The sequence below is a fragment of the Brassica napus genome, chromosome C8, assembly GCF_020379485.1.
Source record: "Brassica napus cultivar Da-Ae chromosome C8, Da-Ae, whole genome shotgun sequence".
NCBI lineage: Eukaryota > Viridiplantae > Streptophyta > Magnoliopsida > Brassicales > Brassicaceae > Brassica > Brassica napus.
In genome coordinates this window covers 32,495,979-32,517,580 of record NC_063451.1, presented here as the reverse complement: position 1 = coordinate 32,517,580, position 21,602 = coordinate 32,495,979, and the positions used below count along the sequence as shown (strand labels likewise).

General features: G+C 34.5%; 3 protein-coding genes and 1 long non-coding RNA gene across 5 annotated transcripts; 2 read left to right on the top strand and 2 right to left on the bottom strand.

Annotated features, from left to right (window-relative positions):
• Positions 1–440: 440 nt before the first annotated feature.
• On the bottom strand, positions 441–7,371 carry LOC106428621 (GDSL esterase/lipase At3g48460-like). Its single transcript, XM_048765968.1, has 6 exons — positions 6,141–7,371; positions 5,274–5,392; positions 5,050–5,126; positions 2,710–4,629; positions 1,331–1,512; positions 441–878 (listed from the first exon to the last, which is right to left on the bottom strand). Exons 4-6 carry the CDS (start codon positions 3,352–3,354, stop codon positions 557–559), a joined length of 1,149 nt encoding a protein of 382 aa, XP_048621925.1. The 5' UTR covers positions 3,355–4,629; positions 5,050–5,126; positions 5,274–5,392; positions 6,141–7,371; the 3' UTR covers positions 441–556.
• An 87-nt stretch (positions 7,372–7,458) lies between these two features.
• LOC106428622 lies at positions 7,459–9,090 on the top strand. Of its 2 annotated transcripts, XR_001285683.3 has the most exons (4): positions 7,459–7,686; positions 8,001–8,304; positions 8,419–8,473; positions 8,926–9,090. It is a non-coding gene; the product is annotated as an uncharacterized LOC106428622 (long non-coding RNA). The 2 variants fall into 2 exon arrangements; XR_007327620.1 differs by having other exon boundaries at positions 8,419–9,090.
• Positions 9,091–15,363: 6,273 nt separating this feature from the next.
• LOC106428655 (protein NOI4-like) lies at positions 15,364–16,887 on the top strand. The gene is made up of 3 exons (XM_013869396.3): positions 15,364–16,273; positions 16,356–16,571; positions 16,659–16,887. The coding sequence occupies exons 1-3, from the start codon at positions 16,265–16,267 to the stop codon at positions 16,680–16,682; spliced, it is 249 nt and encodes an 82-aa protein (XP_013724850.1). The 5' UTR covers positions 15,364–16,264; the 3' UTR covers positions 16,683–16,887.
• An 826-nt stretch (positions 16,888–17,713) lies between these two features.
• Positions 17,714–20,244, bottom strand: LOC106428667 (zinc finger CCCH domain-containing protein 43). The gene is made up of 6 exons (XM_013869413.3): positions 19,583–20,244; positions 19,076–19,144; positions 18,866–18,988; positions 18,481–18,768; positions 18,125–18,400; positions 17,714–18,013 (listed from the first exon to the last, which is right to left on the bottom strand). Exons 1-6 carry the CDS (start codon positions 19,949–19,951, stop codon positions 17,846–17,848), a joined length of 1,293 nt encoding a protein of 430 aa, XP_013724867.1. The 5' UTR covers positions 19,952–20,244; the 3' UTR covers positions 17,714–17,845.
• Positions 20,245–21,602: the final 1,358 nt, after the last annotated feature.

Sequence of the window (21,602 nt, the reverse complement as noted above, 5' to 3'; positions counted from 1 at the left end):
ATAACTTAATAAATAAGAGTATAGATATATTAAGATACTTGTTTCAAATTTTGAATAATTTTAAAATTTTGGTCCTGAAATGTTTGTGATCCACAGCGAGATAAAAGATGACCAGAACCCTAAAATGTGGTTCATGTTTCTACTTTTCTTCAATCTTTTTTTTTTTAAAGCTACTTTTCTTCAGCTTCTCGAGTCTCATTCTAGTAAAATTTTGTTACCATTTGTGTTTCCAGAAAACTATTGATCTAAGAAATTAATTTTATTTAGATTGTTGTTGTTAAATTTTTATTGTTTACATATTAAAATAAAGCAACAAAATTTGGTTATGTGTTTTAAAATAGGGCCACAATTTTCTTTAAACTTATTCACAACAAGAATAAAGAAAAATAGGCTCTAAATTTTTAAACCATTAGATTCCAGTACATTTGCTTTTTATGTATGAGCTCAGAACGGGTCACATTTTCTAAGTAAAATAAGAAAAAATCGTGTGATCATATTTCGCTAAACAATGTCAAAAACTCCAAAACCAAACATATAAAACGGTAAAATCTTTCTATCATAAACCGTTTAGTTTCTTGTTCAACAAGTAACTAAACTTAGGTCGAGTGAAGCAGCCATCAAGAAACATATCGGCCATAACCTTATACATGCCTTCGGTCAAGTGGACTCCGTCCCAGTTAATGTAACGACTGGGGTCCTTACACGCCGTGGCTGAAGCTGACCCACACGTCTCAAACACTTGAAAGTTATACGGCTCTCCTATTCCGCAGCACGCCTTAAACTTTTCGGAGATACCGTACTTACTAGGGTTCTTTATTACCTTACGGTACGCGTTCCAGTAGTCTGCATAGACTATTGTGGCGTTCGGATACTTGATCCTGCATTTACAACAAAAATGTTAATAATAGAACGCTCTTGAACAGACATTCGGGATAAACACATTTCGCTTTTTGTTTCTGTGTTTACTTATATCAAATGAACATATTTAGAGAGAAAGAGTAACTAATTTTATTTAAGTGTTAAATTGATTAAACAAATATTCTACTAGTAAGATCAAATTATTAGAAATCTTAATCGATATAAAACATGTAAATCCAAAAATAATCGTCCATTGGTTATAATTATATTCGGTTCATGTTGCTTAGCTTTGGTTTAAAGTTTCAAGTCGGTTAGTTGGTTTTAGTTAACCGTGCCTCACTAATTGAAAGCAATCACATGAACCAGCCCTGGAACTGGAAGCAACATATATGGGTAATATGATGGAAGAGTCGGTTAAATACTTTCTCTTTGCTAAGCATTGTATAGTTTTTTAGTATGTATATAGACTGACCTAAGTTCTTCAAGTTTGGATTGCAGTGCAAGATTGTGAGTGTAGCTCTGATTATTGACACTCTTAACACATCCTAGATTGTCTCGATCGTCTTCATCAGCCAGAGTCATCGTTAACGTCAAGCATCCAGTCGCCGGATGTCCTTGTACCAACATATATCTTACACCTTTGTTCAACAATGTCTGCAGTTACAATTGAAAAAGGTTATATAACCAAACATAAGAGAATCAACCTATGCCAAGCCGGTTTGTTAGGTTTACGACCAGCAGATCTTTTTCTTCCAAGATCCGGTTAAGCTCTAGGCCAGCCTGGTCTATTAGGTTAGCAAACTTTAAAGAAATTTCATTTATCCATATCATATACATGTTTTTTAAGGGTTTTTATTCAATAAACACACAAATTTGTTAAGGTTTCGCACCTTTATCGTAATCTTAAAAATACATTTTCTCTGTTGGAGACCCTATCATGTCAATCTAGACTCGATTCTTGTAAACCGGAAATCTTAAATTCAAATGAAACTAAATTGGAGATAGATTAGCAATGATGCATAAATATCAACTATCTAGAGTTGTAAATGTTGGAAAACTAAGATATTTGGTTTATAGTAGATTTTTTTTTTTTGGGTCAAAGGTTTATAGTAGATTAGTGCGTCAAATTTGTAAGCCGTATTTACCGGTTTCTTAATCCTCCATATGCATGGACTTCCTGTTGTATTGATAGCTCGACTGCTCGAGGTATCTTAAGCATGACTTGTCGGTTAGATCACTTCGGTGTCATGACTTGCAAGTTGCAATATATACATATATGAAATATTGTATACGATAATTGTTTGTGTTTTATATATAATAAATTCTATAACTTACTAATCGGTAAATTAAAAAATCTTCGTTCCCATTACAGCTAGATCAGTGTAAATACTAATAATATTTTTCTAAAAATTTATGCAAATATATGATATAATATCATAAATTAATTAATATTAGATATAAATTTTTATGAACATAAATAAGTAATATATATCTTTCTTCATTGTATCCCTATTTTTCATAATTTGAAAATATTTTATTTTTATTTTTTAGAACTACATGTAAAACGCTTGTACACTTTAAATCATTAATAAAAACCAAACCTCTAAAATTTAGTGAATATATAAAATCGTGAAATGTATTTTGATTCTGAAAGAAATTATTTTTTAGTTAACAAATCTATAAATTTATAAAATATTTTAGTTTTGATGATTATTAGTTTTTACAGTTCTTGCAAATTAGAGAACAATTAATTGGTTCAGTTAACCGAATCTAACCAATCGGTTGAATTAGGCATCAGTCATCACTATTGCAAAAAAGTTAATTATGCACATGATTTGATAGAAAGGTTACCTCCAAAAACCTTGTGTGTGTTGAAATACTGAGTTCTCTTATTGTGTCGCTCGAGACAGCAGAACCAACGGTGTACGCATAGTCATTTACTCCAATTTCTCCGATCCAAAAGAGAGAATCTTTAAACAACGAAACCTTATCTCTTGTTTCAAGTGTCTCTAAATACTTCTCGAACCAGCCAAGCTCCGTCTCGATAGATTGAGGAGTCATATCAAGCGTCAGATTATTCTCCGAGAAGAAAGAGTGTTTAATCACCGTTGCTCCAGAGACGGCGAAGTTAACGCCGTAACTATCAGCAGCGGTGCCTTTACTACCGCTAGTGGATCTGAGGCTGAGATACGGTGGCAGGAACGGTAAGTTCATCGACTGTGCCACGAAGTCGATGGAGAGTCGACCGTCGCAGTAACGGTTTGTTGGACGTAGGAAGTAAGTCATGCCGTAGGGAAAGCTTGACAAGTGTCCGAATCCGGCTGGGCCTTCGCCGGAGCGTGAGTTTCCTGTGTCGGTGAATGAGTCGCCGAACGCGTAGATTCTGTTGAATGGACGGCGGACACCGGAAGTTGGTGCGGCGGAGGAGATTGTGGATAAGAAGAGGATCGCGATGGAGACGGCGGTTGCGAGGATAAGGGAGATGGAGGGAGACATCGTGGAAGGAGGTTGAGATTTGTAACTTGTAAGTGAAGCTCTTTCAATGGGAATGCACCGAATGGTCGAGTGTTACATATATATAATGGTGGGGAACAAGAAGAAGTTTTGTCTCAGATATGCTCTTCAAGCAACAGTGCATGCTCTGTGGCGAGAGAGAAATAGGATCAAGCATGAGGAAAATCCAATGCCTATTGAGATACCGATCAAGTTGCTGGAAAAATGTACGAGGAACAAACTGAGTCTGTTAAGAACTAAAGGAATGAAGGGTTGGGAAGAAGGTTTACAATTTTGGTTTAGTACTAGAATGTAATTTTTTGAAGTCTAAAAATTAGATTTATGAATTCTGAGAATAGAGGTTACACTTGATGTAAGAAGGGTTTTTTTGATGAATAAATTTAACATTTATTCAAAAAAAATAAAAAAATTTATTTATTTAATTTTAACGAACTATGGCAGATCGGATCCAGGTTTTGTAATAAAAGAATTTCGAAAATAAAGAAAAAGTGTTAATTTTCTTATTGCATGTAAAGAATTAATTCTACGGATATATATAACCCTAATTCATATGTTTAATCTCTATATAATAAGGGAAAACATTTCTAAACAAAACACAATGTCCTTTCTTAAAAAAAAAACAACAAAACAGAACAAAACATTTGTATATGGCTGATGAACCCCACAAATCTTTGAAAATTGGATGATTGATTTGTTTTTTGTTTTTGTGTGTGTGGAGAATAGATACACAAACTATGATGTAAACATGTAAAAGCATCATTATCCCTATAACTCCGTATAGGTTTTTTAGTGACTTGTTTAATAATAAAAATTAGTTAAAAAATTTAGTTAAAAAATTCATAGATTTTATGCTTCATTGGGAATTTCTTAATTAAGGTTTCTTAAAAAATAAAAGATTAAACATTGTTTTATTAAATTTTAAATTTTTATTTTAAATAAAACATAGTACAGTAGAAGATAACATTTTAAACATAAATTTTTTTTTTTTTTAAAACAAAGATTAGTAAAACAAAAATAAACAAAGATTAGAAAAGAAGACCAAGCCACACTTCTCACCTATGTCATCAGCACTCGTCTTCTCACCACTTTTCACCACAAGATACACAACCCGTGACTCGTCTTCTCACCTCTGTCATCAGCACAACACACTTCTCACCTCTGTCGTTCTCACCCAAGTTTGTGCCTCGTCTTCTCACCTCTGTCATCAGCACAACACACTTCTCACCCAAGTCCGTGCCTCGTCTTGTGTCATGTTTCCTGCTTAGAAAAGAAGACCAAGCCACACGTTTTTAACTTAACAGAACAACTACAAAATAACTCCATTACACTTTTTTAACTTAACAGAACAGGCCACACGTTTTCAACTTAAATACGGTAACTCCATTACACAACAACATCACACAAGAAACTTAAACTTAAATGAAAACAGAGCTTAAACTCTTAAAACAGAACACCAACAAGACATTTAAAACAGAAAAAGATCGTGTGTGATAGGGGTCTTTAATTGGCTTTACTCATTGTGAGTTGACATGTATCTAATTTATTCATCACAACCATATTCACTAACCACAACCTAACTCATTTTTTAATCACCTCTATCAACAACTATCCACACAAGACAATAAGGAAAAAAAACAAGAAAATATAATCAAGTTAAGAGCAGTGGAGTAATCGTACCGTCACCAACGTTCTTCACTTTATCCTTCAACTCAATGCCTCTAGCAACGGTGACACCATCTTCAGTCACTTTATCCCTCCAGGCGAGACATCAACCCATTCAAAACAAAGGTTGGACAAATCAGTCAATTATATTGATAAGCTACATTAAAAAAAACTCGGCTTGCAACTACTAATTCTCGTAAAAATATCAAGTAATCAAACTGGAAGGTATGGTGGCTTACCCGCCCATTGTGAAATCCACAGTTGGTCTGGTAGAAGGAGGGTCTGAGCTTTGCTCTGTCACTTCCATAAATTGTTTTGCCTATCGAATACTTACCAACATCTCGCTTCAACATTAAACCTGCATCAACATACAGATATTATGATAGATACCATAACACATATTATAGGAAGAATAAGAAGAGCGGGAAGGCTAAGGAGTTGGAGTGATGAAGGAATGAAGATTTAAATGAAAGCCTCGCTTGGAGAAGGAGGGTTTGCAGTTACAATATTGTTCTACGCTTTTAGTATAAAGAGTCAAGTACTTCTCTATTTTGAAATCATGCTTTGTTGTTGTAAGTTCTGAAGACGCTATGAGTCTAGAACACTCGTTCGCTATGAGATCGATGATGCAGTCTTAGTTCGCCATGAGAGCTTAGATTGTTTCACACTACAAAGCTGAGAGATATTGTATTGCTTTTCTATTCAATAAAGATTTTACGGAGTTACATTGATCAAGGATCTATCATATTACATGAGTGATAATTTCAGACACATAAGCTAGCTTTTGTCACAAACGTATGCTTCCGTTCTCGTGGTCATAATTCATAATAAGTTTCAGAACTGACATAATATACTGACGAGTTCTCATCCCCTAGATTACTAAACCAGACACGAATGAGCAAGAGCCAACATAGAACTAGTCAAGCTAGACTTCTCTCAATAACAATCCAAAGACATCAAAAATCCATTACACAAAATCAATATAACAAATCGAATGAAAGAGAACCCATATGAAATGAAAGAGATTAGATCAAAGGCTGGATCGATTCATTGTTAATCACTATCAGAAAAATTCAGTCAATAAGACCAAGGAAGAGAGTTCTCACCTAGCCTTGGAGGCGAGATAAGAAACGAAACGATTTCTTCTGTTGTGACTGAGGAGGAAGAAGATGAACGCTACGGAGAGAGAGAAAGAGTGGATGGCTCTACTCTTCCAAGTATCGACCAACTCTGGCTCAGATCTTCCACAAACGGAAACCAATTGATCTCCTCATCTCTCGACGTTTTATTCCACAAATCTTTCAATGAGAAACTGCTCAAACAGATGGAGACAAAGCTCTCTTGTGATCCAAACACGAGTTTAGCTAACTCTCTAGCGATCTTCTCTTTAGCCTCACAATCAAGACCTTCAAACAATTGATCGCCATCGTCGGAGAAAACAAAGAGAAGATGACACGACAAAGAGAAAAGGGAGAGAAAAGAAAAGAAAAAATTATAGTTGAGGTTTGCCCACATGCGGACATGTGTGCTCTTCCTTTGGCTAAGAGCATCATTATAGTTGAGCAGTCGGCTTCTGTACTTAGTAAGGACCCGGCTTCCAACACTAAAAGAAAACTCTGAAGATACAGTTGTTATGGGGATGCAAAGAACATCACACGCCATACGAGCAACTCCTTAAACCGAGCTTTATTATTTTTCCAATATTCCTACCAGGAACTTCAGTCAACACCTTCCTAAGATTGGCTTTCTCCTTCTCAAAAATCCTAAGCACATCAGACACAGCCGTGTTCCTACTCCAAAATTCAATACTTGAATTCGCATAAGCAAGAGCATCTCTCACCCTTCTATACTCGACAAATGCATAAGGCAGATTATGCTCTACTATAGCAATAGCCATCATCTCACGGAAGACATCATATCTAGCTTCCTATTACTACCAGGTGTAGATCCAGGAGTCTTTGAACACCGTCTCGAATGCCTAAGCAAAGTACTAGTTCCATTCCTACCTAGATCTATGTTGTAGAGCTCATGGCAATGATTGCACTTAATGTTATGATTACCATCAGACAACTTATCTCCTATAATTGTGAAGTTCATCAAGCTTGTTTCTGGCCATCGAAGGGATTATGATTGTTTTTGGCCTCAGAAATCGAAGGAAAATCAAAGGAATCGAAGGAAAACCAAAGAAGAACGAAGAAGAGGAAGACGAATCGAACACAAGGAAGAGGAATCGAAAATGAGAAAGAAGAATCGAAGAAGAATCGCAGAAGCGCTCTCTCTGTCTCGCGTCGCATGGACGTCTCCTACTCTCTCTCATCTCTATCTCTCTCCCGTGTAATCCGTCGGTTTCGAATCCAAAAGCTCGTGATAAATCTTTTCTCTTTCTGCACTCTGCTACCCGGAATCCATGGATATCGCTTATTCATCTCTCTGTCAAGCTCACAAGGTCGCTCTCACGCGTCAACCTTCTCCCCCGGTCAACTCCTGCTCCCTCGGTTCGGTCTCCGTCATCGGATTCTCTCTTCCATAGATCAGTTCTCCGTCTCTAGCTAAATGTCGCTGAAAACAGAGCTCTTCCGGCGCCGTTAGAGCTTGTGTTGCCGTGGAACAGAAGACACGAACTGCTATCATCAGAATTGGCACACATGGAAGGTAAAATTTCTCTCCTTTGTGGGGTCACTGATCTCTTTTGAAGTCTATGAGAGCGATTCAATTCTAATGGGTTTGCCTTTGTTTCCGCAATTCTGATTCAAAGTATTGATTTTTACCAGTCCTATAGTTGGATCCTAAGTAGATGTGTAGATGCGATAAGTGTGTAAGGTGTTTGGTTTGAGATGATTCATGGTTCTTGTGGTTATTCCTTAGACAATCTCGGCATTGTTTTTATGTGTGATTGATTTTGCATTAGTGGTTAATTAAGTTTAGGCCTTCTGCTACTTATATATACTCTTCATTGTGTAGGACAGTCCGTTAGCACTTGCTCAAGCGTACGAGACACGAGCAAAGCTCCAGTCAAAACACCCTGAACTCACTGAAGACGGAGCTATCCACATCGAGATAATCAAAACCACTGCTGACAAGATCCTCTCTCAGCCGCTTGCTGATATTGGTGGGAAAGGGCTTTTCACCAAAGAGATTGACGAGGCTTTAATAAACGGTCATATTTGTCTGACTGCAGCTTCGTTAGCTGAGCTTCCAGCTGTAAGCGTTGTGGGAACAGCTTCTCTTAGGAGAAAGTCTCAGATACTCCACAAGTATCCTTCATTGAGTGTGAGATTTCACATCTTGTGTCACAACATAGAGGCTGCCATTTCTTTTATTTATGTTCTTATGGGTCAGTTTTATCTTTTATTAAACTGATACAAGTGGTTATTGACTCTGCAGGTTGAGGACAACTGCTATTTCAGAGGATTGGTTGCTTCCCCTGATGGTACTCGAGGTATGAGAGCACTCTAACGTGAATACTATTACCATATGAGAAACATCATTCATTTTTTTTTTTTAGGAAATCTTAATTAAGATACTTGCATTGGAGCATATAAATTTTCGGGTCTCTTAGCGGGGTCTCTTAACACTCATTTATTGTTTAAAAGTATTATAAAATAACTAAGAGACCCTAAATGAGTATTTAGGATAATGATGCTCTAAGGATCGGTTCCGAAAATCACAGTTTAAGAATCAATTATTAGAATTTCATTTTCTTTTGATTTAATTAAATCATTGAATTTGCTTAAAAACCCACTTAAGGATCTGCAATAATGATGCTCTAAGATCTTCTTAAATGTTTTCCATCATGTTTAAGTTTTTTCACAAAGAAAAAAATGTTAATCATCTTTTTAATTTTTACTGAAAAAACATTTTTATGTGTGTATCGTCCCATGTTCTAAAAAGCGGTGCCGAGGGCCGCGTAATTGCCGGAAAGTCGCGGAGCGGGCCGGAGCCACCGGGATTAGGCTGTAATCGGCCAAAAAATCAGATGTTGTGGAAAAACTTCCTTTTTCTTCATTTAAACTCTACAAAACGAATAATATTTCATAGATTCATCAATACTTAGTACCGATCTAGCAAAAAAATGAAGAAATCACTGTAAAAATGACAAAAAGGTAGCCACCATGTTTAGGGTTTAAGATCGTATCACAAGAAAAGAAGAAGGTGAAAGGAACATGAATTTTAAACAATGACGAAAAATAGGCATTGGAGATTTGAACCCAACCCTACTTTGGCCAATAATATGACAATGGCCACTAGACCACTTTAGGTTTTTGGTAATTCTCTTAAGTAATTTAGTATATATACCGATAAATTAAATAAAAGTTGAAAAATTCCGCTCCGCATAATTTCCGATTAATCCCCGATTTTTTTGTTATACACTAGGTCCAACCCGATCGCCCGACTAGTGTCTAACGAGTTCTCGAACATGGGTATCATCCAATTCATAATTAATGAATTATCATTTTTTAGTTTTTTTATTGTTTACAGTTTTGAGATGATAATACGACATGATAATAATAGTGTACAACTGATAGACTATATAATTTCCTTAGTTTGTGTTATAAGAATATTCTGGCAGTACACTTTTTGTGTGTATACATTAAATTTTACACCAAATTTTCTTCTTATAAAGACATAGATATACAAAAAAAATATATGAAAAAATAGAAATAAAACTACAATGAAATAAAGTAAAACTACAACGAGAGATTCTAACCCGAACAGAAAAAATTAGGAAAACTATAATGCAACAAAAGCAAGTATATATGATTACTGTAACTATCCCGGCCCTGACAAAGTCTAAAATAATTTGGGCTGGAAGTACAAAAAAATGTAAAGGCTTTGTACAAAAAATAAATGGTTCAATAAGTTGTTTAGAGATTCGAATCTAGATTTAACCAACCGAGTAACTAGATATGTTTTAAAAACTGGCTGGAAAGTTGTATATTTTATATAGGATTTTTAAAGTTGAAACCACTCAACTAAAGTTCTAGTCGGTGACCATTAGAATAGGAATAAGAATAGGAATAAGAATGAGAACGAATAGGAAATGAATGAATATGAACAAAATAAAAAGAATGAAAATGAATATTTATTCTTTTTGTTCCATATCAATCCTTAAAATTCAAGGAATGACAAAGAATCAAACGCAGCAGAAATTCTCCATAAATAATGTAATTTTTAAGGCATGAGTAGGAATTGATTATTCCCATTAAATTCCTATGTCACCCTTTGTTTTGGGTAAAAACCTCAATCTAAATATTTAACGAAAAAACTTCCAAACTAACTTTATTTAATGAATTAAATTCTATCAGGTCATAATTACCATTATTACCGGTAAATCTTTAGTTTACGGGTTTCTACATTAAATAAACATAATTGAGGGGTTTTACCATTAAAAATCTAAAAAATCAACAAAAATCAAAATTTTATAATATTATCTAAAAATTAATAACTTAAAATTTTCAAAATTAGCATTTTTATTTTGTAAATATATGAGTTTGATGTGTTTTTAACATCAACATTATATATGTATAAATTAAAAATGTAAAAACACCAGAAAATATAATAAAAATTATCTAAAAATTACCGGTAATAAAATAAAAATGTAGCTGACTTGTAATTTTTATTTAATTACTATTTTATTATATCATAAGATTTTTACTAGTGGTTGGTCACTTGTGTTATGCGGTGTTTACATTTTTATAGTTATAGTTTTTTTTTTACCATAGGCTATACTAAACTAAGAAGATCCCGAGTCTGAGAACCAATCAATGAAATCGAATCAACATAAACCATAGCAGAAGACTGAGTCTGAGAACCTTATGCAAGCTTGTCAGCCATTGTGTTATTTTCCCTCGGGATATGTAGAATGCTGAAGTGAGTGAAAAATTCCTTACATAGATGAAATTCTTCCAAATGCGTTCTTTCGGTACAGACACCATTTTTACCAATTGAGAACAATCAATTGTAAACACCATCTCCTTGTATGATAGGGTCTTCATGCATTCCATTTCCAAGATCAGAGCTTCACATTCATCATGTAAAGGTGACAAGCTTCGTTGGATGTTCATAGCTCCCATCATTTTTTCAGTTAAGGACTCCTTTCTGCAGAATCATCCTTGTCTTGTAAATTTATCATGTTCTTTCGCAGTGCCATCAACAAAACACCATCTATCTTCCCCCATACTCAAGGATTACTGTGTCACATCTCGGTGGGAAACAACTGTGTCCGATTTTTGTCTATGTCTATGAATCTCCTTTAATGTTCGCTATCTGTAATATCTCCTCTTGATTTTCTTTTTTATCTTGAAAATGTTGTCATTCCTATTTTTCCATATATACAACATTATCCAAGAGAAATTTCCAAAATCCGACTCCTTAGGCAATCGCCAAAACAAATAATCAGTATTTGTATTGATCGAAGCTCTTGGAAAAATCTTTGGGTTCGATGGAATTTTTGAAAATGCCCACATTTTTACAGCTCGTGGGCATTCAAAACAAACATGATTTATAGATTCCTCTTCCACTACAAAAATTATACATTGTGAATCACATTTAATGTCAGAAGTCTGTAAGTTTTTTGTGACTGGTACATACCCATATATTGCTTGCCAAACAAATTGTCTTAATTTTGGAGGACATTGTAAAGTCCATGTAAATGCTAGTAGGGGTTTCGTGTCAGGACTAAAAAACTTCAGATGTTAATCGCACGTCCAGTTGTGATTTTCCATTTTGTACCCCGATTTGACCACATACCTTCCTGTAACTGTGGGATTCCATTCATACGTATCTGGTGTTTGGATGACCGACTAACCGGTATACTCATAATAATCTTTACATCATCAGGATGTTTGTATACCTTAATTAGATCCTCAATCCATGAAAAAAATCAATTGAATGGTTAAATTTTCTACTCTCAGTAGAAGGTTCAGAAATTGAATTTGATATTTTTGTAATGCTGATTTCGGACGAGGAATAGAGATCCAAAGATCATTCCATATAGAAATATATTTTTATGTTCTCTCTTTCGATTAGCCCTTTCTTAACCAGATATCGAGTTAAGGTAGTGCTTCCATGCATAAGATGGAGAATAAGATTTTATTGGATCAAGAGGATCCAGTTTTCGAATAATATCTTCCTTTAAATTTTTTGGTGAATAATGATTCTGGTTTATCAGTTAGCCTCCATAACCGTTTGCTAAGAGAGCAGTAGCAAAGTTTTGTAAATCTCGAAAACATATGTCTCCATCCTATTTATACGTACACATGTATCCCAAGAAAACTAGTGGATACCTTTATTATTCCCACTACTACACCAAAGTGTGCGATTGCACTTTTTAATTTTCTTGTGACTGTTTTTGGCAATCGAAAACAAGACATGACATGTGTTGGCATATCAGATGCCATTGACTTTAACACTACCTCAACCTCTAAATATTTGGTGACCCATATATCATCAGTATTATGTAAATATATAATTTTATTTTGGATCTGTCGCTGTTTATCGTGTTTTACAATGGTTATTGTTTTTAACATCATTTATTGCATATTTGAATTTTTATTTTAATTATGAGTTTCAGTAGAATATATAATTATAAATGACTTTCATTTCATATCGAGTATACATCTAATCAATATACTTTATAAGTGGTTAAGACCATTTTCTCACGTGTATATATATATATATATACAACATGAGATTTTTTCAAGTTTTGATAAAAAAATATAAATGGACATCATAGATTCATAATATATAGTAGCTTCGTTAATTAGTTCATACAGAAATTTTTTAATAACATGAAAATAATTTGGAAGAGTCTAGCAAAACGAAAAATTTGCGACATGATTTTTCGCATTCGAGTTTTCGGGTTAAAAGTTAGACAAATTAATATTGTTGTTACCCTTAATGAATAGTTAGAATAATTTTTACATAACTAACCATTAAACTTGAATTAACTATAATAAATATATTGATACCACTCAAATTATCTTAAAGAATGAATTACTCTCAAATAAGAGGTTCAGTTGCAGTACTTAGGGATCGAATTCACAAGGAGCTAGGGAACCTATTAAATTTAGTCAAATTATTAATTCTAACTGTTTATTGTTTTATGGTTTAAAAGTAAATAGCAATCGTAATTGAGCAAGTCTATTGCTCGACTAACAAGATGATTGGGGGTGTAACTTATTGGAAGATATTAGATGCATGGTTTCTATTCAGGTGTTGGAGATTATAATCCTATAGATGCTTAACAGTTGCATGCATGATATATTAGAGCTCAACTCCTTAATCACAGTGATCAGCGATGACAATGTTTCACTGGTTAACTAACTAGATTTTGGATCTCAACTGTCGTCTTTTGATCACAAGAAAGTGTCAATCAATCGATATTTCGCAATATCGATCGATTGTCAGAAGACAATATCGATCGATGCTTCTAGCTAAGCCCTAGGCGCATGTTGATAATGCTCACTGGTCTCCTAGATCAGCGGTTAGCATCTCTCTAGCATGCCTAGCATGACAGATTAGATTCAGGACATGATGGTCAAAGATGTTTGACTCATGCTAATTCCTAGGTTCATGTTCTAGTTAGCAAGGCTAAAACAAGCATTAATGAACAATCAATCATTGAATATCATAACTTAGCAAATCTATAGTTGGAGCTAATCTCTCTAACCTATTTGAACCCTGAATCTAACAAGTAAACTACTCAGACATAGCTAAGCTATTCATGACACAAAATATAGATAAAAACTGCATAGAATGAAATATATGAATCAATGGAGTTCCAATCACAAATCTCTCTATGATTTTCTCTCCTACAACTCTCTGCTGAAAATAAGAATACAATGGTGGCCAAAAACTCTCTTGCCTCATAACACTTAGTTAAGTATATAACTATTAGGTTAAAAACTCGTCAGGGGTAATCTTGTAATTTGGTGAAGCCTTGGGTTTAAAGTCGACTGGAACCAAGTTGCGCATATCGCGTCTCGACATCGATCGATGGTACAGGATGTACATCGATCGATCATAATCTTCAATCGTCGAGGCTTCTCTTCTGTATCGATCGACGGCACTGGATGTGCATCGAACGATTGCTTCTTCTTCGTATCGACCTCTAATGGTCAGCTCGGATGAAATCTCTTTTAAGCTCCTAAATTTTCCATAATCATCACTTTACTCCGAGATACTCCTGAACCTGAAAACATACCTAATAGGATAGAATATATAATATATAGATAGTAAAACACTTATATACCATGGATGAAAATGGGTCAAATCCATGGTATATCATATATTCAAAAGGAAAATTAGTTTTTGACAAAAAAAAATTCATGTATATTATATTATTATCCTAAATAATATCAATATTTTTCAGTAAATAAATTTATGAATGTATATTTATATATCCAGTAAAATATTGAGTTCAGAACTTCATTCAGTGGTCTAGAAAATTGTAATTATCTATATTAACTATGTTCTGATAAACATAATTGATGAAAAAAAAAAATTAAAATGAAAAAAATACAACAAAAAATGTAGATAAATATATTTATACAATATTTACATAAGATGATTGTTTCTAATTTTTTTTATATATATATATATTTATATATGCTTTTAGTGAAAACTGCATCATATATAAATAGTTGATGTTAAATTTCTTATAGAGTTTGTAAGTATATGACAACAAATTATTTTGCTGATCTTTAAATTAATAATATATTTATTAATAAATATTAGTAAGAAAATTATGTCTGTATGGCGAAAAAACATTTAGTACGGTGATATCTAACATTATCCCTTGTAAAAGAATTTAATTAAAAAATAATAAATTTTAAAATATCCGACAGAATAGAATTCTCTAAGGCAAAACGTTTTACAGATGGCTGTGAAGTGCCAGCCATGCTGATGGCAGGACCAATTCGGAAACTCTTCGACTCTATATACAAATCCATAATAGGTAGTCTCTATGAATACTCTTTAAGTTTTTTTTTCTTTTATTAATTATTTTTCTTTAACAAAAATTAAGCTCTCAAGTTTTAATTAGTTTTTTAAGCCCCACTCTTGGGTTATTTTGGACCAGAGGATCTGTCCCACTCTTGTATTATAAATCTTAACTCTAAAGAATTTGATTAAAAAACAAAAATCTTAACTCTAAAGAAAATACTGTGTGCAATTATTTATGTGACTCTAAACCAGCTTTCGAAAAACTATTTATGTAATAATAGTCTATACTCTATAGTTAACTATCGTGATCCTGAATATATATGTATAATAATCAGTATGGGGCTAGATAAACACAATCCAATAGTCGTATCCGTTTCATCATCTACTCGGTCAGTAAAGTTTGGCTTCGAGGACATTGCTTTTAGATTTGGATTACACTGTTATTATTTGAATATCGCAAGGGCCTTTGTATTAAGTTGAAAAGTAACTATTTTATAGATCGGGAATCCGTGGGCAAATAGTAAGAAGAAGGCCTTGGGATCTCACCACATTTCAATTTCGATCCAACTGTCATACGAAATTAAGTCACATTTTTCTGGTCACCGTATACGGATATGGGTCTATCAGTGGGATGCACTTCTCATCCAGGGATTAAGTCTGTATCTTTAATAGATTCGGGTTTAATTTTTTTTCTTTTAAAAAAAAAAAGTAATTATTTTATACTAATAAAAAGGCATTGCAGACTTGACGAAGCTTTTATTTATTTATTCGAACGCCAACCATTTGCGATCCTAGAAGGCATATAGTAGCAGCCCACCATAACAGAGGTAGATTATAATATACAGGCTTTTGACACGACCTTAGCTAGACTACTAGAAACTAATTAAACATAGCAGTAGACTATAACCATACAGATTCGAAAAATTCTTCTAAGGCTGTTGAAAGTTGGTCTAATACCATTGATGCATAGTGAAATTGGTGGAGAAGACGAGAACATTTGCCTATACTCCACGTTTTTAGTCTTTGTTCACCAATATATTTATATATATATATATATATATATATATATATTTAATTTGCTAATTAATTTATTTTAGGTATATCTGTTGGGAAAGACGCGGGAAGGAGAAAAGGTGTATGAAACCAAAGGAGATTGATGTGTTTCAACGACGACGTGGTCTTCCTTTCTCATCCTTTATATTAAAACTTCATCTCCTCTTCCCATATCATCATCAATATTCTCTCCTCTTATCATATTCAAGATCCTCTGTTCTAATTTGGACAAATGGCCACGGTAAGAACAATATCCATCTCTTTGTCTTCATAACTTAAACTCTTATATGGAATTATGATGATGAACAAATATGTTTCTCTAGGGAAACAAAGGAAGACAACTGCCAAAGTTTGGGGAATGGGACGCCACTAATCCAGCCTCAGCACAAGGGTTCACCGTCATCTTCAACCAGGCTCGTGACGACAAGAAGACCAAGAAAACAGCTGTCGCGGGACCTGAGAGTCTGGTTACAGGTCCAGAGCCTCAGAGTAAAAACAACCATCAGAAGAAACGTAATCCTCAACCTCCACGAGAAAAGGTATACCTTCTTCTTTCCACCCCCAAAACCAAATCTTGACAAAAGAGTAGGCTTCTCACAGATATTAGCTTCTTCTCTGTGTTGCAGAAGGGATGGCTTTGTTTCCGCTAACTCGGTTGAAGAAGTCGATGATAAGGAAGCAGAACCAGTGAGCTGTTGCAAACTTGTCTTCTTCTTGCTTCACTTTTTTGGGGTACAAAAATAAATTATAGTTTTACATTGTTCTTGGTTCGAATATATAAAGATTGAGATATGTCCTTAGTAGTCATGTAATACAAAACTGCATAAACGTCATGTTATATGTCTGAATACTCAAGAGCCTGCGTCTCAAACCCCTTTGCGGCAAAAACAAACATCAACTGTCCTCAGGTTCCAAAACTTAAAACTGATCGCAGTTACGAATAAAGAACCAATGGAAAAAAACAGGCAGGTTCCATTTATAACCTCAAGAGGTAGAGAGTGGTGTAGGCCTGGGCGTTCGGGTACCCGTTGATCGGGTTTTTCGGATTTCGGTTCTCTTTTATAACACCTCCTAGGTTCCATTCTAGTAAATTTGCAAGAACGAGTCGGGTTCGGATATAACACATCGGGTTCGGGTCGGTTTTGTATCACATCATAAAACCCATAAAGTAATCATATATCATTCGGATTCGGGTTATATCGGATCGGTTCGGATATACCCGAAATAAAATCTAAAATTTAAAAGTAAAACATAAGAAATATCTTATTTATTTATATATAATTAAGTATTCAAGGTAGTTATTTAAATTTTAAATACTTATTGTTAGATAACGTATCAAAATAAATATGAAATTGAATATTTGAAGTATATATTCATGTTTCATATAATTATATTGTATATTATTTTGGACATTCCGATCGGTTTCTTCGGATATTGTTTCGGATTTTTCGGTTTTTCGGGTTACCTGTTCGGATTTGGTTAATAACACTTCGGGTTCGGATATGTTTTGTACCACCTTCAAGATCCATTCAGATATTTTTTACATTTCGGACCGGATATGGATTGGATTTTTCGGTATGGATTCGGTTCGGATTTCGGATTTCGGATATTATGCCCAGGCCTAGTGTGGTGGATAGATTACAAAAGTTCTTTGGTGAAAATCTGTCAAATGCACCGAGGATAGGCTTGCCACATAGATATTGTTCAGAGAGTGTAGTTTTTTAACCTAAACGTTTGTGACGAAATTTTTTTAAAAAAAAACCCACGATAAAGACAAAATGTATCAGTTATGTAAGCTCATGAAGCTTGGTGATCAATTCCAACCGTCACTTTCATTCCCATGAGCACCGACCTGAGGAGGTTCTACGACAACATGGGAGCTTCCTGTCGAATCCGGGAGCTGGATGGAATGGTCAAACCTACAAGCTGGACCAAATTTGCAGATGCCGTAGCGACTGTAATGTGTGCAGATGACTTGATCCTAGAGCCAAAAGAGTCCATCAAACATCAAATGAGATTAGACAATCGGTTACAAAGCCTAACAACTTTCTAATACCAATACACACAAGAACAGAGAAGCACAAGGACTTACAGGCCTAAGGGGAAGGCCCTTGTCATTGAGAGCGAAAGGAGGCTGTTTCGGCAATCGATTCTTAGGATGATTGTATTTGCAAGTGAACTTGAACTTACAGTCCCCAGTTTTAAGATAATAACTGCAATCAGGCTGGTCAGGACGTTCTGGAAACTCCTCAGCAGGTTTTTGATATTTGTATGGTGTGAAAATACTTGTTTCAGCTGTTGAGTTGTTCATAAGGTATGTGGTGGAAGTAGAAAACACACTCCTTTCTGACGGATACATAGAAGTAGCCTAGGCAAATACAAAAAAAAAGAAAAAATAAATAAACTTCAGACAATAGATCATTATTATTAAGATCCACAACTTACTACCTGATAGCCAATCCACTCGGGAGCTTGGGATGAAGCTCCACGACTCTGAGACAACATGGATGGAATAAAAGGAGCTGTGCCATTGGCATGCCTCGGTGAAGACCATGAGGTTGAACTTGGTTGGAATGTACTTTTGGGGGAAAATGATCCGACGGATCCACCATTGTTACCATGAAAAGACGGAGAGTCGGTTCCTCCAAGAGTTGTGGGATCAGGATGATTAAATTTGCAGTCAGCTCCGAACTTACAGGAGCCATTGCGCATGTAGAAAAGACATTCTATCTCTCCCTGCAAAATTGGGTTGTTTGCATATGATTTGATTATATAGCATTTGACAAAACTTAAAGCAACAAAAAAAAAAGTGAATTAAAAATGGGGGAATTACAGGTCTGATGGGAAGGCCGAGGAAGTTAAGCTCAGGTGCAGAGGGTGGCACATCAGAGTTTGGTTTAGTGTGGTTGAATCTACAAGTTAATCCATATTTGCAACCTCCTGTCCTGAAGTAATACTGCAAACCGCATACAAGAACTGAGTATCAGTTTATGCCATGAAGATAATAATTACAAAAGAGAGCATGGTAATTGGTAAAAGGAACCTTGCAATCCATGAGTCTCATTTTATCAGCATCCTCTTCCTTTTCTCTTACTTTACTCTCCCTAGCAATCTTCAAAACAAGGGAAACAAGAACAGAATTTTAAAACTGGTTCAACCAAAAGCATATACATAAGATAAACACTAAACAAAGCTTTCTCCTTTTGGTCCAGCAACGAAGCACAAATTAATATATATATATATATATATATATATATATATATATATACTAGTCTCTATACACATGTGCCACTGATTAAAATAATGATGTTTCTTTAAAGGCAAATCTTCCCCTGGTTCCAATAGAAGCATATACAGATGAGAGACAGAAGATAAAGACTAAGAAAAGGTTTCTCCTTTTGGTCCAGCACATAGCACACAGATAGTATAATATAGAAGTATCTATACACATGTGGCTCTAATTAAAATAAACAAACCTTCCATAAGATTAATCAAAAAAAAAAAAAAAAACAAACAATCTTTCACGTAAAGACAAAGCATATTCACTTACTTGGATGTTTGTGGGATTTGGAAGAGGGTGGTTGAATTTGCAAGTGGATCCGAATTTGCAGCTCCCAGTTCTCATGTAAAACGCGCAATCCTCTGCTCCTGGCCTCACCGGATACAACGCCTCACTCTCATTCTCGCTCACACCATCTTCTTCTTCCTCCTCCTCCTCCTCTAGGGCTTTCGAATCAACACCGCCAGGGACACTCATCATCTTCTCTTCATCCAGACCCACATTCTTTAACTCCTTACTGAGGACATCCGCCGCGTGATTGAGATCAGAAGGAGGAGATCCATCAGCCAACGAAGGAGATCGAGACACAGGTTCGGTCTCGAGCCCGTCTCTCGCAATTGACCCCGAGATTCCTATCATTGTTGTTTTTTTTCTTCTCCTTACAAACACATTACAAAACCCTAATCTTCAGGGAGGGGGAAGAAGAAGAAGAAGATCAAAGGGTGTTAATGAAAAGACGAAGACAGACGGACGAAACAGAAGTAAATAAAGTTGTTCGTTTTTTATTAGTATATTATTCTTTTTATGTTGACTTTCTGTAATGGTCACGAATGAGATTCCCAAAGAAACCGTCTGCTTTTCAAGTTCCAATATATGCTATAGTTTGTTTACATTTTCTAAATTTCTAACCATTCTATGCGAGAGAAAGAATGTTTTTTTTTTGTTCTCGCTAATGGCTGTTCCGACCTCTCCGTACCATGTTTTCCGGCTAAAACCGTAAAATTGTATTTTCCCGCCAAAATGTACAAAATTGTGTAGTTTTGTTAAAATCGTAAAATCTTGTTTTCCCGCGTAGAATCTCTGTTTTCAAATCAAAACCATAAAAACTTCATTTTTCCGCCAAAATTACAAAAATACATTTTCCAAGTCCAAAAAGTAGGGGTGTTCAATCCGGATATCGGTTCGGTTTAGGTTCGGTTTTTTTCGGTTTTCGGTATTTCGGTTAGTAAAATATAACTACCATTCTAAATCCATATTTACTTCGGTTCGGTTCAGTTTATATACCGTCAGTTTTCGGTTTATTCGGTTTTATACCAAAAAACATAATTATTTAGTTTGAGATCATATAAAATGAATTTTAGAGTCATATTGTCAACACAGTCATTTATTAAAAATATATTACATGTTCAAATAAATGAATAAAAAGGTAAAAATTCTTCTACCATCAAATAAAATAATCAAATCTATAATTAAAATCAAAGTCTGAAATTTTGAAAATAAAAATATGAAACAAAACAGAAACATGAAAGAAAAGTTTTTCCACTCTTCTATATTTAGTGTTCATTAAAGTCATGCTTTTTCGATTGGACACGAAACTCTGTTTGTTTATAGATAAGAAAAAAGTTATAAATATTTTCCATTAATTATTTTCTATCAAATTTATAATCTTCATATTAATTTAATGAATAATAAAATAAAGCAAAAAGATAAAAAAAAGATGACTGAATTGCGATGTATTGTTATTTAATTATAGTTCAATTGTTTTACAAATTGTTCTTTATTAGTATAACATTATGGTAATAGTTATTAACACAAATTTAACTTATATAACAAATAGATATTCATGTATTGTTATAAAATAGATACATATTTACATGTTTCTACTTTTAGTCGGTTTTATTCGGTTTATTCGGTTTAATCGGTCATATACCAAACCATATCCAAATCCTACGGTTTTTATAAAATTATATCCATTCGGTTTATATGGTATATACCAAAACCAAACCATATTGTCTATTTCGGTTCGGTTCGGTTCGGTACGGTTCGGTTTTACCATATTGAACAGCCCTACCAAAAAGTCTCAAATTAACAAAATCCTACTTTTAAAAGTTTGGATATATTCATTCATTTAGAGATCATTGACTAATTGGATCCTTAACCCATTTAGATCGTTTTTTAATTGGGTGCATTCATGACCGGTCACAATGAATTGGATTGGATTTGTCCATGGACACGGACCGAATCAATTTTTCCAGTGCTCATGCTCGGAAAACAATATTATCCAGTACTC